This window comes from Natrix helvetica (genome assembly GCF_964273705.1).
Source record: "Natrix helvetica genome assembly, chromosome: 1".
Taxonomy (NCBI): Eukaryota; Metazoa; Chordata; class Lepidosauria; order Squamata; family Natricidae; genus Natrix; species Natrix helvetica.
The window spans coordinates 117,101,633-117,116,559 of NC_138548.1; the positions used below are offsets into that span (position 1 = coordinate 117,101,633).

Here is a 14,927-nt window from a genome sequence, read left to right on the forward strand (position 1 = left end):
CGTTCCTCCCCAATATGAGGTGCCTTTCCCATCTTGCCTGCTCTTGCCGCCCTCCCTCCCTGCCTGGATGAAGATGTCTGCCTGCCCTCCTGGAGTAGCACTGTGGAACCACCATTTGCTTTCTTCCCTCTCCCATGAAATGAAAGCGAATGGTGCCATACTATGTAACACTTCGTGAAGATGAAGCACTGCCGCCAGGCTGAAGGGAAAGTGTTGCAGGTTCCATGCTGGTGCGGCTGACCTTTTTTCTGTGCCGGGGCTGCCACTCATCCACCTGCCGGCTGCTTCCATGCCTCTTGCTTTGCTTCTTTGCTGGCAGGAAGCGGCGCCGTGGATGAGTGACCTTCCCTTAGAATGCCAGACTCCATGGGCCGAGTTCTTGGAGTGGCGCCAACAGTTGACTGGGCTGATCTGCAAAGAGAGCAGGCAGGTGACCGGGTGGGAAGACAGTTGGCTGCTTTGGAGCCCCAAGCCCTGTGGAGCCAGCATGGGAGACATGCTGGCCATGGTGGAAGGCAGCATCCCCCTCCCCTCTTTGGATTGGCCTGCAGGGGGAGCTCTGCCTTTGCAGAAACAGGGCAGGTGGTTTGTACAGAGGATTGGTGGGGATGGAGAGTGGAGGAAGAGAAGGGGAAGAGGTTCGCTTGGGCAGTGAAGCCAGATGGCAGAAGGAAACTCAAAGCATTGGGGGCTTCAGAAGGGCAGAATGTGCTTCAGAATATGCAGCTTCTGGATCTAACAGTGAGTGACGTTTGGTTAGGTTTGGTTTATTTGGATTTATACGCCGCCCTTCTCCAAAAGGACTCAGGGTGGCGTACAACATTAAAAAACACACATCTCAAAAGTTAAAAAAGATTAGATCCATTTCCAAAAAAACCACAAACCGATTTAAAAAAAAACAATACATTTAAAATAAGTTAAAATGAAAAAATTAACAGGCCAGGCCGGCTTGCTGGAAAAGCCAACTTTTTAGGGCGCGTCGGAAGGACCGGAGGTCAGGGATTATGTGGAGCTCCCGGGGCAGCTCATTCCAGAGGGAAGGCGCTCCCACAGAGAAGGCTCTCCCCCTGGGGGTCACCAGCCGACACTGTCTGGCCAACGGCACCCTGAGGAGGCCAACTCTGTGGGATCGTTCTGGACGGTGGGAGGCTATTGGTGGCAGTAGGTGGTCTCGCAGGTACCCTGGGCCTAAGCCATGGATCGCTTTAAAGGTCATAATTAATACCTTGAATCGCACCCGGAAAACAACCGGCAACCAGTGCAGGCCGCCTAAAAGGGGTGTAACATGGGAGCACCTAGGTACCTCCATGACAACCCGCGCGGCTGCATTCTGGACCAGCTGAAGCCTCCGGGTGCTCTTCAAGGGCAGCCCCATGTAGACAGCATTGCAATAGTCCAGGCGAGAAAGGACGAGGGCATGAGTGACTGTGCACAGAGCATCCCGATCCAGGAAGGGGTGCAACTGACGTACCAGGCGAACCTCACGACATGAGTGACATCAAGCTGGCCATGCCCACCCAGTCACATGACCACCAAGCCACACTCACCAAGCCATGCCCACAGAACTGGTAGGGAGAATTTGTGGATTTCACCACTGACCGGAGGCCTCATCATCTGGATCTCTGGCGAGAAAGGAGTCTTGGAAGGATGCTCATGGGCCTTTCTCATTGGCAAACACTTGAATATTGCATCCCTTCATCAGCCCTTTTCAAAAAGCCCTTGCTAGCAGGAATAGAGTTTCGGATGGAAGCATCTGCCCCTCCCCACCTCCACTGGAGGCAACAAAGACTTTTTGCAAAGGGCTGTCGAAGTCTACAGGAATACAATCTCCCTGCAAGCTTAGACAAGGAAACCGCAAATGGAGGGAAGGCCTGAAGGACCAAAGCTTTCCCTCCAATATCCAGGGCTCAATTCATAGAGAATAGAGCCCTAAAGTGCAAGACCATGCAAGATCAGTAGCACAAGATCTCGCACTACTGATCTCACATGATCTTGCAGTTCGTTAGGCCTCTGTTTTTTGCAAATTCACTGAAAGTCTGAAGGAATGAAGCAGGCAAAGAAACTGCGACAGAGAGCAGATCTTCGCAAGATAAGTGAGTCTCCATAGGTGAAGTCCCTGCGAAGACCCAGCTGGAGTCGGGTGGGTGAAATATGCAGGGGGAATGTTGCAGAGCCTCTGCAGTAGTTCATAAAAGTGAACCACTTCCATGAGGCTGCTATATTCATAACTTCAGGACTTGTTTGTAAACACTATGGGTATTATCATGTAACTTTGAACATTCACTAAGGGAAAGCTCATAACCCAGGGATTACTTGTACTCTGAAAACAACTGGCTCATCAAAAAGATTTTAAACTAAAATTGAGGGGGCAGAATGACCAATCTTTAGTAAGTCTAGAACACAAAACCAATCATAAACCCAAAGAGAACAAATCAAACAATCAGGTAGGTAGAGATGAGAAAAAGGAAAATCCCAAACACCAAGTAGAAGAAGCAGGAAACATACACATGGACAGGCATAAAAGTCTCAGATGCTTTTTTACAAAGTTTGGGAAATACACAGGATGACCTAGAAGCAATATTACACAAGGTGGCATGATATGGTTGCTATTACAGAATCCTGGTGAGATGAAACTTATGACTGAAATGTAGCAATGGGTGGATGCAAATTGTTTAATATGTTCATGATGAAAGATTTAAAAAACCCAAGAATGTATATCGGCCAATATAAAAGGAAAAAATAGTGACATTGCCATAGATGTACACTACCTGCCACCCAACCAATCATAAGAAATAGATGAACATTTTGCCAGCCAGTTAACAAATGTATGTAGGAAGTATACCACAGTAGAAATGGAAGACTGTAACAATCCTGATATCAACTGGGAGACCAACTCTGTAGCAAGGGATCTATGATTACTCAATGTTGCTAGCTCAGCATGGCCAGATGAGGGCTCCACCTCCAAGTCCTCTCTGTCAACTCAGAGCTGCCATTTCTTCATAAGATATCTCAACACCGGTAATTCGCTGCAGGGTTAATTCACTGCAAGTGCCGGATGGAGAGCCAGGTAAGCAAGCAGGTGAGTGAGTGAGTGAGTGAGTGGGAGGGCTGTCAGAGGGGAGAGGCATTGGGAGGGGTGCTGGGTGGAGAGCTGGGTGGAAGGATGAGTGAGCAGACTGTCAGAGGGTGGCGGCATTAGGTTGGCTCCACCCAAATGCTGAATCGGCAGTTCAGCTGCAGTGGGGGATGGGGCAGAGGGTGGGAAGGCAGCGGTAGGAAAGGGCTTTCCTATTTTGACCCCCTTCACCACCTCCATTGCCTCTGTGCCTTGGCTTCAACCCAAACGGGGCAATTTAGATATGGTGGGATGTGGGCAGTGGCGGAGTGTCTTCCATTCTGCAAGGTTTCTTTTAAAGCTCTGTGGCTCTGCCACTATTTCCCCCATCCTGCACCTGTGCAAGTTTTTATAGTGCCACAGCCCCTGCCAGATTCTTTTTTACAACAGTGCCACCTTGTACAAAAAAACCTCGCAATGTGGCAGCAGCACTTTAAAAAAAGTCTTGCAGAGCCATAGAAGAGAAAAAAATGCCAGAGCCACAGTGCTTTAAAAAATGTGCATAGGTGTGTTGCTGTAAAGAAAAACTGGGCAAAGCCGCAGCATAGAAAGAAACTGGCAGTTTAAAAACTTGCAGCATGGCAGAAGCCCACTGCCCGCACACCACCACAGTCAAGCTGCCCATTCGGTCCAGAACCAATTTGCAGAGGCAACGTTGGTGGTAAGAGGGTCAAAATGGGAAGTACCCCACTCAGTGCTGCTGCTATGTGCCTGCTAAATATCTGTATCTCACTTCCCAACTAGCACAGCCCAAGAGGCCCTGGTGGTGAGTGTCAGATAAGGAAGCCTCCACCTGCCACTTCCTCCCCACCCTCACCCCTTTCTCTTCTGCAGCTGAACTTCTAGTTCAGCATTCAGGGCAGAGCCAACCTACCGTTGCCAGCCTGCTTGCTCACCCTCATGCCTGCTCTCCATCCAGTGCCCTCCCATTGTTGCTCCCCTCTGACAGCCTGTTTGCTCACTCACCTGCTAACTCACCCAGCTATCCATCCAGCGCCTGCAGCAAGTAATCCCAAAAGTGAATTTCCAGTGTTGAGATGTCCTGTGAAGAAATGGTGGCACCGAGTTGGCAAAGGAGACTTGGTGGTGGCAAGAAATCTCGGTCAGATTTAAGACTCTAATGCCTGAAAGAGATATATACACAATTGGAAACAACAAAGGAATTGTTTTCCAAATTGGGAGCTTGATGATGTGATGAAGATGGTATGCAAGTTTCCCCAAATTTAAGACCTACTTGGAGAATAAATGGTAGAAGCTTGTAATGTGGGCCACACTCACCATACACCACAAAGCCCTCACTGTTGGGAGTTCAGGGATTTCTACCCCCACCATCCACACGTGGAAAATAAATTGGGATAGAAAGGGGAGTATTGCAGAAGGAAATGTGGGATCCTCCTGGCTGACATAGGCAGTGAGCACTCAGGCCCACATCTTGCTTTCCTAGAAGAATGGGGCAATAGGGAGCTCAAGAGTCAGAAGACAGCTCAGCTCTACTTTAATAGGAGGCAACAGAAGCAAACTAATTTTTCTCCTTCCTGACAAGGAAAACTTTGCTGAATAAAAATAACCAAATTATTTATATTTCCTTATTGATAATCTCACTTCAAACTCTATAATATGCTACTTTTCTGCTTCATTCAGATTTCAGCTGCTGGTGCATGTGGATTCTTCAGCAAATTCTACCACACTGTCAGTCAGTCACTGCCCATTGCACAAGGCAATTTGTCCTGGCATTTGGGCCAGTTAGCCTTGAGGAAGTGACTGGGCTCCTTGGGGGCTTGAATCCTGGTCTCTTTTACATCCATGGTTAATTAAGGCCTCCCAGGGGACCACGTGTAGTTGAACCCGAGAGATGGAAAATGTTTTTTGATGGGAGGGGATGATTCCATCTGCTCAACAGGAGGTGACAGATCACTTGAAGAACACAGGAAGAAACAAATTGCATGGTTACCGAACCAGTTGTTAAATTGGGAGGATCCCAACACTGTATATAATGTTAAGAGCCATGGTTGGCACAGTGGTTAGAATGCAGTTCTGCAGCCTACCTGCAGTTCAGCAGTTTGATTCTCACTGACTCAAGATTGACTCACCCTTCCATCCTAACGAGGTCAGTAAAATGAGGACCCAGATTGTTAGGGGCAATATGTTGACTCTGTAAACAGCTTAGAGAGGGCTATAAAGCACTGTGAAGTGGTATATAAGTCTAAGTATTGATATTGCTAGACATTCATAAAAGTTACAAACCCATGCATGTACTTTTTTAAAAAAAATCTATTACCCATTTTTGTAATGTGTATTTCACTAATTCTAATCCATCTTTAGTTGCAGATGTTGATGTTCACCAACTTCCAGATTTATCAGGTAAGGCAGGAATCATTCAAAGGGTCATTGAATTATGTTTAAAACTAATTTAGCATGAGCATTTCCTTTCCTCTCCTTCTCCATCTATGCAAAGTATTGTGAATGGGGAAAACTCCAGGAAGCTTTGTAGTGCTGACCATGGGAAAAAAGGGGAGGGAGGGAGGAGGAAGGAAAGAAGGAAGGAAAGAAGGAAGGAAAGAAGGAAGGAAGGGTTTGCAATACATCCTGCCAGCTTCCCAAAAGGAAACTCAGTGGGGAAGTTTGGCCCCATTGTTTTTCTCCTCTCTCCCTTGTCATTCTCTTTTTCTGTTTAGATAAGGAAATATCTAAAATGATTACCCAACAAGACAGAGGTTTCTAGTATTACATTATAATTGTCCATTCATAATTTCTGTTTGTACACAATTTATTCAGAATATGTAAGTAACATGAAATCTTCTGTCCATTGGCTAATTGAGGCCATAAAGTTCCTTTGTAATTTTAAACAAAAAGTCTCCTACTGCTAAGAATTGCAGAAAGAATCCATTTTTGTTGTCCAGTCACAATTTCCATGAAATAGTTCAAAAGAATATAGCCATCACCAAAAGTTAAAACCAAAATCTGTCTGAGGTATATAATAACCTCCATTCTAAATATAATAGTAAGACTTTGCAAATATGTATTTTTAAATGAGATGTTATTCTTGTTATATTTCATAAATGGCATTGCTTATTGATTCCTTTTCTATAGAAATGTAATAAGGATCTACAAGTCAATATTATTATTTTATGTTGAAAAAATATAATCTATATTGGACATTTTAATATAGATTTGGGTTTTTTTTTTAAACAAAGTTTTATTGGTTTTTTTTTAAATTTTACAAGAAAAAAGGTAGGGGAAAGGTTACAAATTTTGGCAGTTGCAAGGTGCGGCAGGTGCCCCCTCCCTCCATACTCATGGTATACATTTACACAACATTCATTACAACATAATAACATGTATTCAGCATATAAGTTAAGTTAAAAGTTCGGTACATTTATGTCAGGTGGATTTTCTTGCTCATTTTTGTGATCTGAGCTTTCTCGGTATTGCCCCATCTCCCCCCGCCGACAGAGCTCCAGCCCCTCCCGTGTCCTGTATGTCTGTTGTTAGATCGTCTGGTTTTTCTAGGAACACTTTATTTTTTTCCATAAAGGCCTGCGCCTCTATGGGTGTGTTAATTCTGACTCTTGTGTCCTCCCAGAAAATTAACATACCTTCAGGCATCCCCCATCTAAACCAGACCCCCTTCTGGTATAGTTTCTTCGCAAGCTGCAAATAGCTTTTTCTTTTTTCCCTCACTTTCTTGGGGATCTGTTTCAGTATGGTTATTTCCCTATCTTGGTATGTCAGGGCTTGCCCCCTTTGTGCACTCAGAATTTCATCTCTTGTACTTTTTCTAAGAAATTTAATATGTACCTCCCTGGGTACATTATGTGTTCTGGCATAGGCTGAGTTCACTCTATAAACCAGATCTATTTCCCACCCCATCTGTTGTTTTTCCTTCTGGATGTATTCAGCCAAAATATTTGTCATGATGTCCCTTATGTTTTCATCATCTGTCTCTATCACATTTTGAAATCTAAGGTAAAAGGACATTCTCTCAAACTCCATTTTCATCTGTTGGGTATCAAGTTCTTTGTTTCCCTTCTGTGCCCCCTCAATCCCTTCCCTCATCTCAGCCGTCCCGCCCTCCAAAAGGTCCAGTCTCTGTGAGTTCTTATTAATTTGAGCCTGATTCTCTTTAATTTCTTCTTTCATCTCCTTCAATTGTTTCTTTATTTCCTCTTGTCCCTGTAGGAGTTGTTGAAACATTTGTTGGAACTCCGTCTCTGTAGCTTTAGGTTGCATCAAAGCTGTTATTGTTGATTGTGTACTGGGACTGGAGGTTGCAGATGTCGGGGCAGAGGCAGCAAAGCCAGGCTTTCCAGGAGGTGGTTTTTTAGGAGGCATTTTTATTAAGTAAAGAGTTCAGTCAATATATAGGATGATCAATCAGGAAGGCAGGACAGCCAAGAGGGTCCAGGAAACAGGGAGTCCAGGTAGGAAAGATTTTCTAATCCCTTTGGCAATAGAGGACATTTCACTCCAGGGAGATCAAAAGGTAGCAATCCACAAGAGATTTATCTGAGAAGCACGGAGACAAAGACCGGAAGCCTGAGGCTTTATAGGTGGAGTCAGATTTCACAGTTCATAAAGACAACGGAAGTGTGCCATCTTGCCCTGCCAGCTTCGGGTTTAGAGGCATAACAAAGTTTTAAAAGTTCAGAGTTTCCAAAGTTCCCAGATCATTATTATCTTGTAAAGTTAAGTCCAGAAATTCACACTTAGTAAGGGCGTGACATCATTGGTTGGCTCTCCCCCTCCTCCTTCCCCTGGGGCTGAGAGCAAAATTGTTTCAAGCCGCCTGTCCGAGGGGGGGGAAATCCCCCTCCCTCCAGCCGCGCCTCTCCAAGTCAAGCTGAACGAAAGGAATTTAAACTGCTGAGAATTTCTCCAACTCAGTAGAAGGGAATGGAAGGGAGTTTACGCCTTACCGCACCGCAGCCGCGTCCTTCAGCTCGCTTATTCTCCGAACAGCCTCACAGCAAAGACGCCAGTGCCTCTCCCCATCGTGCTCCCCAGTGCCTGGAGCGAGGTGGGGGGCCCCCCACCGGCCGCCGCCGATCCTGGGGATCCCCCGCAGTGCCGCCCCTCCGGCAGGAGCCTCTACGGGGCGTCCTGTGCCCCCCAAGGAGTGGGGAGCCCACCAGGGATACGCGGGGCGAGCAGAACCTGCCCTTCGCCGTCAGCCGCCGGAACCGGAAGTCAGATTTGGGTTTTTTTTTATCCAAGGTTTTTCATATTTTATTACAAATTATACATATTATAGGAACAAAGAGTTGTTTGTATCTTTTCTTTTACATCCTCTCATTTACATAGACCTTTTTACATCATAGTTTCATGTTCACTTTCTGCCAAATTATTCTCTTCCATTACTTTTCATCTTTATGATTATTTTTTCTTAATACATAAACTATATCTTCAATTCAAATTTTCCTTTCTTATTTTTTCCATTGGTATATTTTGCTATAAACAGCATACATTCTTGTTCTGCCCCCCCCCCCACAATGCGTATACCAAATCTCCGGCACAAAGTCTTTGCAAAGGGTTTTTTATTACATACAGTTTCAACCTTGGCAGCAATCCAGCCTGCCAAGTTCCAGATAACGATTTGGCAGCAATACAGGCACAGGGTAAACTCTGGAAGCAATCCAGCTACACAGCACACTTTGACAGCAATCCTGCTTGCCAAGATACGATACCGATCTAAGAGGTTCTCCAACTTCAATGATCAGTTGATTCCTGCAAAGGACGTGTCCACAAGCAGCCCCTTTATAGTCTGGAGAGGAGTCTAATTATCAGCAGCTGAGAGCAATTACCTCCTGTAACTGCTCAATTGCTCCTTACGCTGGGTAGCACGCCGGTAACGAGCATCTAATAACTCACTGCTGATGTCTGACTCACTGTCCCATGACTCCTTCCCACTGCTCCATGCTGGCCCAGGTGGAAGGCTGCCTTTTCTGCAGCATCCCCCTCCTCTCTTTGGATCACCCTGCAAGTGGGTTTGCCTTTGCAGAAATAGGAAGTGCACATGTGCAGCAGCCCTGGGATGTCCGCTTGCCCTCCTGGAACACTGTTGCCACCACTGCCACCCCTCTCAGCCCCAGTGCAGTGTCTGCGTTTCCACCAAGGACTGCCCTCCCACACAGTGGCCGTGCTGGGCTGGATGCCAACCTCAGAAGGCAAATGTGGGTGGGGGACCACCGGGAAGGCTGCACTGAAGGCAGGGAAGCATGACAGAGCTGCGGGGAAGGGAGTAGGGGAAGCAGGTTGGGATGGTGGGGAGGGGCAGGGGCAACTAGCTAAGCCACAACTCACAGGCTTACCTGGCAGGCAGATCAGGAGCATAGCACTTCAGGGAGGCAAGCTGCAGAGCAGAGATTGGGGGGGGGAGGCAAGCAAGTGGTGACTGGGGGACCAGTTTGGGGGTGGCCAGCCAGTGGTCACAACTGGTTTGGCGACCCAGGCCAATTGTCTGCTCCTCTCCTCCTGAACAGGTCCTAACTGGTAGGATTTCACCCCTGCCTCCAGTAATGAAAAAGGAGGCCCAGAGGCCCACATTCTTCCTTCTGGGCCTCTTTTCTCTCCGGAGAACTGCTTGATGAGACCTCCAGTAATGAAACAGGAGGCCCAGAGGGCTGGATGTAGCCACATTTTTTGTCACCGGAGACCTCCTCAAGCAAGAAAGGAGGCTGCAGGCAAACAAAAAGGCTGTAGAGGAGACAGATCTTCATAAGGTAAGTCACCCTGGGAAGCAGGATGTGGAGGAAGCTATTGTGGGGACATCCCAGAGGAGGGAGAATGAAGTATCTGTGGGTCGGGGGAGAATTTGAGTGCTCTTAAGCAGGTGGCTTGTTCCATCACTAGGCTCCCCCATGGCCTTCCCCACCGTGAGATGCCTCATGTGCACTTAACAAACTACATTCTCTTATTAAATGCATGCGTGAAAGCAGAGAGTGATCTTGTTCAAGATAGGAGATTCCCTCCCACCAATCCTCAGATTAGGCAGGCTCCATTACATTTGTAACTTGAGGACTACATATATATTTTCCCCTGTTTTTGGAGCTGCAGCCTATCCCTTGCTCAGAGTCCTTCCTATAGGTAATGTAGTCCATGATCCAGGAAACCAAAGTTCTCTTGGTGATACTAACCTTTTGGCCTGAAGTTCATTTCTAGAATTCTTTTTCCCTCAATGGATGTTGACCTTTCATTGGGAGTATTCATGAGAATACCACTTGTGCTCCCAGCTCCTTAACTTTTTTGCCTAGTTGCTGATAATCTTTCAATCAGTGACATGTGGTGAGGTTTATGGCTGGTGAGGCATTGACACAGTGGTGGGTTTCAAAAAGTTTAAGAGCCTCTTCTGCAGGTGTGGCCTGCTTTGTGGGAGTGGCTTGCTGGCCATGTGACTGGGTGGGGTGGAAAATGTGGTGAAACTCACTTAACAACACTCTTGCTTAGCAACCAAAATTTTGGGCTTCTTTCTTTCTTTCTCTCTTTCTTTTCTTTCCTTCCTTCTTTCTTTCTGTCTTTCCTTCCTTCCTTTTTCTTTCCTTCTTTCTTTCCTTCTTTCCTTCTTGTGTCTCTCTCCCCAACTTATTTTCTTTCTCTTCCTTCCTTCTTATCTCTCTCTCTCCAACTTTCTTTCTTTCTTATTCTTTCATTCTCTCTCTCTCTCTCTCTCTCTCTCTCTCTCTCTCTCTCTCACACACACACACACACACACACACACACACACACACACACCATTTCCTCAATGTCTTCCAGACTGCCAGAGAACAACTTTTTCAGCACAGCTTTACAGCTATTTAAAATACATAGTGATTTAGGTCAGGTTTTCAGAACATTAGTCTATTTATAAGTCACTAAGTGCAAAGAAACAGAATTCAGAAAGTTGGCTTCCCTTTTTGTAATTGCCTATTGTCTGCTTAATTTTCTAGCTACATTTTTGATAACTGATATTCACTGTTGACCCAAGAAGCCCATTGTACAAAGAAACCCTCCCTATGAACTTTGTTGGGTTTCCATGGAATGAAGTTTGATCTTTTTCTCAACCATACAGTAGCATATTCTTTCTAAGGAGTATATAATCAAGATAGTCCATAATTGCCTGTTCTGACCCCCCTTCTCATATACCAAAGCACTCCGAAACAAGGTCTCTGCAAGATGTTTTATTTACACACAGTTTAAACCTTGGCAGCAATCCAGGTACAGATAACACCTTGGCAGCAATCCAGCCTGCCGAGGTACGACACAGAGAGTGTCTCCAACTCTAATGATAAGTTGATTCCTGCAAAACAACTTTCGGAAAGTCCCTCCTTAAATAGCCTTGAGAGGAGCCTGATTACAATCACCTGAGTCCAACCATCTCTTGTAAATGCGTAGCTGTTCTCTATGTCTATCAGCTCTCTGTTGCCAGGCATCCAGAAACCACTCCCTTATCTCCTCCCCACTGCTCAAAGGCATGACGTCAAGAGCACAATCCCTTTGGCTTTCACCACTGCTCCATGCCTCAGGCGCCTCCTGGTGGCCGACCAGCCTCTCTGCGCCCTGCTCAGAGTCGGAACCCTGTCCAGGGTTCTCCACATCCTCCAGAGTCGACTCATAAGGACCTTCGCTGTCGGAGTCTGGTGGCAGCTCCAACTGCTCCTGCTGGGCCACAACACATTCTCTAATTCAATTTAAGCATAGAGAGCATTTCTTTCATTTTTTTTACAATTAACAATGTACTATCATTTCTTCATTTCTTAATTAGTTACATCACAATAATAACCTTACTACTATTCTCTTTAGTCTACAAATGTACTGTATTTTTCAGAGTATAAGTCACACCTTTTTCCCCCTAAAAAAGGGTGGAAATTTGGTTGTGTCTTATACACTGAATGTAGCCCCACCCACCCACTGCCTCCCAGCAGTTTACCTCTTTGCAGTAAACCTGCAGAGGCTTCAATAAGCTATAGCAACCCTGTAGGCAAAAACAGCTGATGATAGGGAGAAATTGAAAGTGAAACTTGCTGTTTGCTCCACCAGGCAAATTGCTGCAAGGCAGAGGCAGATTTTTTTTTCTTGTGCTAATCAGGCTGTTTGCTGCAAGGAGGTAAGTTAACAACTATAAATGCCTATAGAATGTTCAAATTATTAGACTTATTTTTTAAAGACTGCTTTATTATTGTTTTAGACAATGAGCAAAATGAAGAAGCTTTTTAAAATAAATGCTTGATCTGAAGAGGCCCATTGCTATTGTTTTAAAAAGTGCTATTCTTTTAAATAGCAGAGAATAACTATACTTCCAGAAAGCACATCAATTTTAACAGCATCTGTACAAGTATAGTCTGAAATATAATACTAAAACAGTGTGTATTGTCTGTACTGTTTGTTGCAAGGAGGGAAATTGCTGGGAGGCAGATATTTTCCCTTGTTTTCCTCCCTAAAATCTAGGTGCATCTTCTTATACTTGGAAGTGTCTTATATTCCAAAAAATACAGTGGTTCCTTTTCCCTTTCTTCCTCTTTTAACCGGTTTTTCTTGGGCTCTCAAAAAATCCAGTTTTAATTCTTTTCCTTCTTCTCCCCCTTTCTCCTAACTTCTTTTTCTTTTTCCTATTTTTGTGATTATTGTATCTTTTCTTCAGAGTATTTACTTTTATTATTCTAGTAAATTTCCCCAGGGTTTTCCCTGTTCTCCTTTCCTTAAAATGTTGTGGTTTCTTTTGGGGGAGATCTCCTTTATCTGCTTTTTCTTTGTGACTGTAAATCCCAGTGAAATCGTCTATCTGCATTTTATTTTCAATTCTTCTTTTTCCCACCTTATCTTCCTATAATTTGTGCTCCCCTCTTCTCCTATTCCTTGTTTTGTGTGTTCCCTTTGATTTCCTTGATTTTCTTTACCAATTAACGTTTCATGCATGCTTTTCAGCATCATGAATAGTTCATCATACATCCAAATCTCCATTATGCAAGTTTAACTATTTTAACTTTTTAACTATTTTACCAGATTTTTAAATTTTTGGGTTCCACCACATTTAAATTGCAGATTAGGGTCTTCCAAATTCTGTTGCTCAGTTTTAAATTTAGTCCAGACCAATCCAAGTTAAGGTTTCCTTTCTCTTCCACTGCTGTAGATAATTACAGTCAAAACAATGTTTTTGTTTTTCAAAGTCTCCTCCTGTATCCAAGGTCAACTGCAGCTGCAACTCTCACTCTGTTAGATCTGGGCAACGAGAGACAGACTGCGGACACGAAGTAACTCAACAGCTCATTTTATTAGTAGTAGTAGTGATCCAGCTTACTCTGTGGTCGGAGGGTTCCCCTTTTATAGGGATGAGGCACGCCCATTGACCAATCAGAGGAATACCTGTTTCCCGCTGTAGGAGCGGACCTGAGGGAAGACTTATCTCGATATATGTTAATATCTAACACCCCTCCCCTCCTAGATGGGACGTTGCGGTAGGTGACATAGTCCTTTAGGTAGGTGGGTGTTTGTCTTGTTCGGGAGGAACGTCGGAGTTCAGGTTGTGTTGAAGTGCTTGCAGGACTGGTTTCCTGTTGGTTTGAAGTAGTTGCAGGATCGGGTGCTTTTTCTGTTTCTGGAGGTCTTGCGTTTTCGATGCTCTTTTCCCTGGTATCTTGTTCGGCTGCGATGACGGGGGTTTGCTCAGCGGCTGTGATGACGGGGGGTTGCTCAGCTGCGTGCGTGATGTCCTGTCCCCCGCTTAGCTCGCCGGTGTCGTCGTTTCCTGGGATGAAGTTTCCCTGCGGTTGTCTTTCTGTGGACAGGAAACTTTCGCCCTCATCCCTTAAGTTGGAGTGTGCTAGGCGACCTCGAAGCTGATCGATGTGCCTTCTCCAATTCCGCCCATCTTCTAGCTCTAACAAATACGATCAAGGGCCCATGATGCCAATGACCCTTGCCGGTATCCACAATGTCCCCCCTGTGTAATTTTGAGCATAAACAGTGTCTCCTTCTCTAAAAGACCTGACCTTACTTGTAGAGTCTGGGGGAGCCGAGGTAGAGTAATTCGGGTGGAGCCTGTCCAGGTGAGACCGTAGGCGGCGACCCATTAGTAGTTCAGCGGGGCTCCTACCCGTCGTTGCGCTCGGGGTAATGTGTTGAATGAGGAGGTAATGGTCAATGCGTGATTGCCAATCCCCCGGGCCCATCCTGGCGAGGGCCTCTTTCGCGAACCGCACCATTCTTTCTGCCTGACCATTGGACGCTGGATGGAATGGCGCGATGAGGGCGTGTCTGATTCCCAACCCTGCTAAAAATGTCTCAAACTGCATGGCCGTGAATTGGGGCCCGTTGTCCGATACTAAGAGATCTGGTAGACCATGGGTGGCGAAAAGCCGCCGAAGAACCTTTATAACTGCCTCTGCCGTGGTTGATGTCATTAGGACTACATCTAACCATTTGGAATAAGCATCTACAACTATGAGGAAGGTTTGACCCTGGAATGGCCCTGCAAAATCAATATGAATGCGTGACCAGGGTGCCTTGGGTTTCTCCCATTCTGTGGCGGGCGCTTCCGGGGGTGCTGGTCTCGACTCCTGGCATGGGTCGCAAGTGGCCACCCACTCCTCTATTTCTTTGTCCATATTGGGCCACCACACATAACTTCTCGCTAACGCTTTCATTCTCACGATCCCCGGATGACCCATATGTAAAGCATTCAATACATTTTTTCGTAGAGCAAAAGGAATAACAACTCGATCCCCCCACAACAAACATCCCTGTAACACGGAGAGTTCGTCCCGTTTAGACCAAAACATTTTGAATTCCGGGCCCACATTTCCCTTTGGCCACCCCCTCCATACCCAAGTTTGCACTTGCT

General features: G+C 45.6%; 1 protein-coding gene across 1 annotated transcript in view; it reads left to right on the forward strand.

The window, feature by feature from the left end:
- Positions 1 to 14,927, forward strand: part of LOC309388973 (NACHT, LRR and PYD domains-containing protein 12-like) — a gene marked incomplete at its 3' end in the record, with an annotated part of 113,647 nt that overhangs the window by 14,662 nt on the left and 84,058 nt on the right. Inside the window, exon 3 of the mRNA XM_081946803.1 lies at positions 5,438 to 5,476. Coding sequence (XP_081802929.1) covers positions 5,438 to 5,476 — 39 coding nt within the window. The remainder of the gene's footprint in view (positions 1 to 5,437; positions 5,477 to 14,927) is intronic.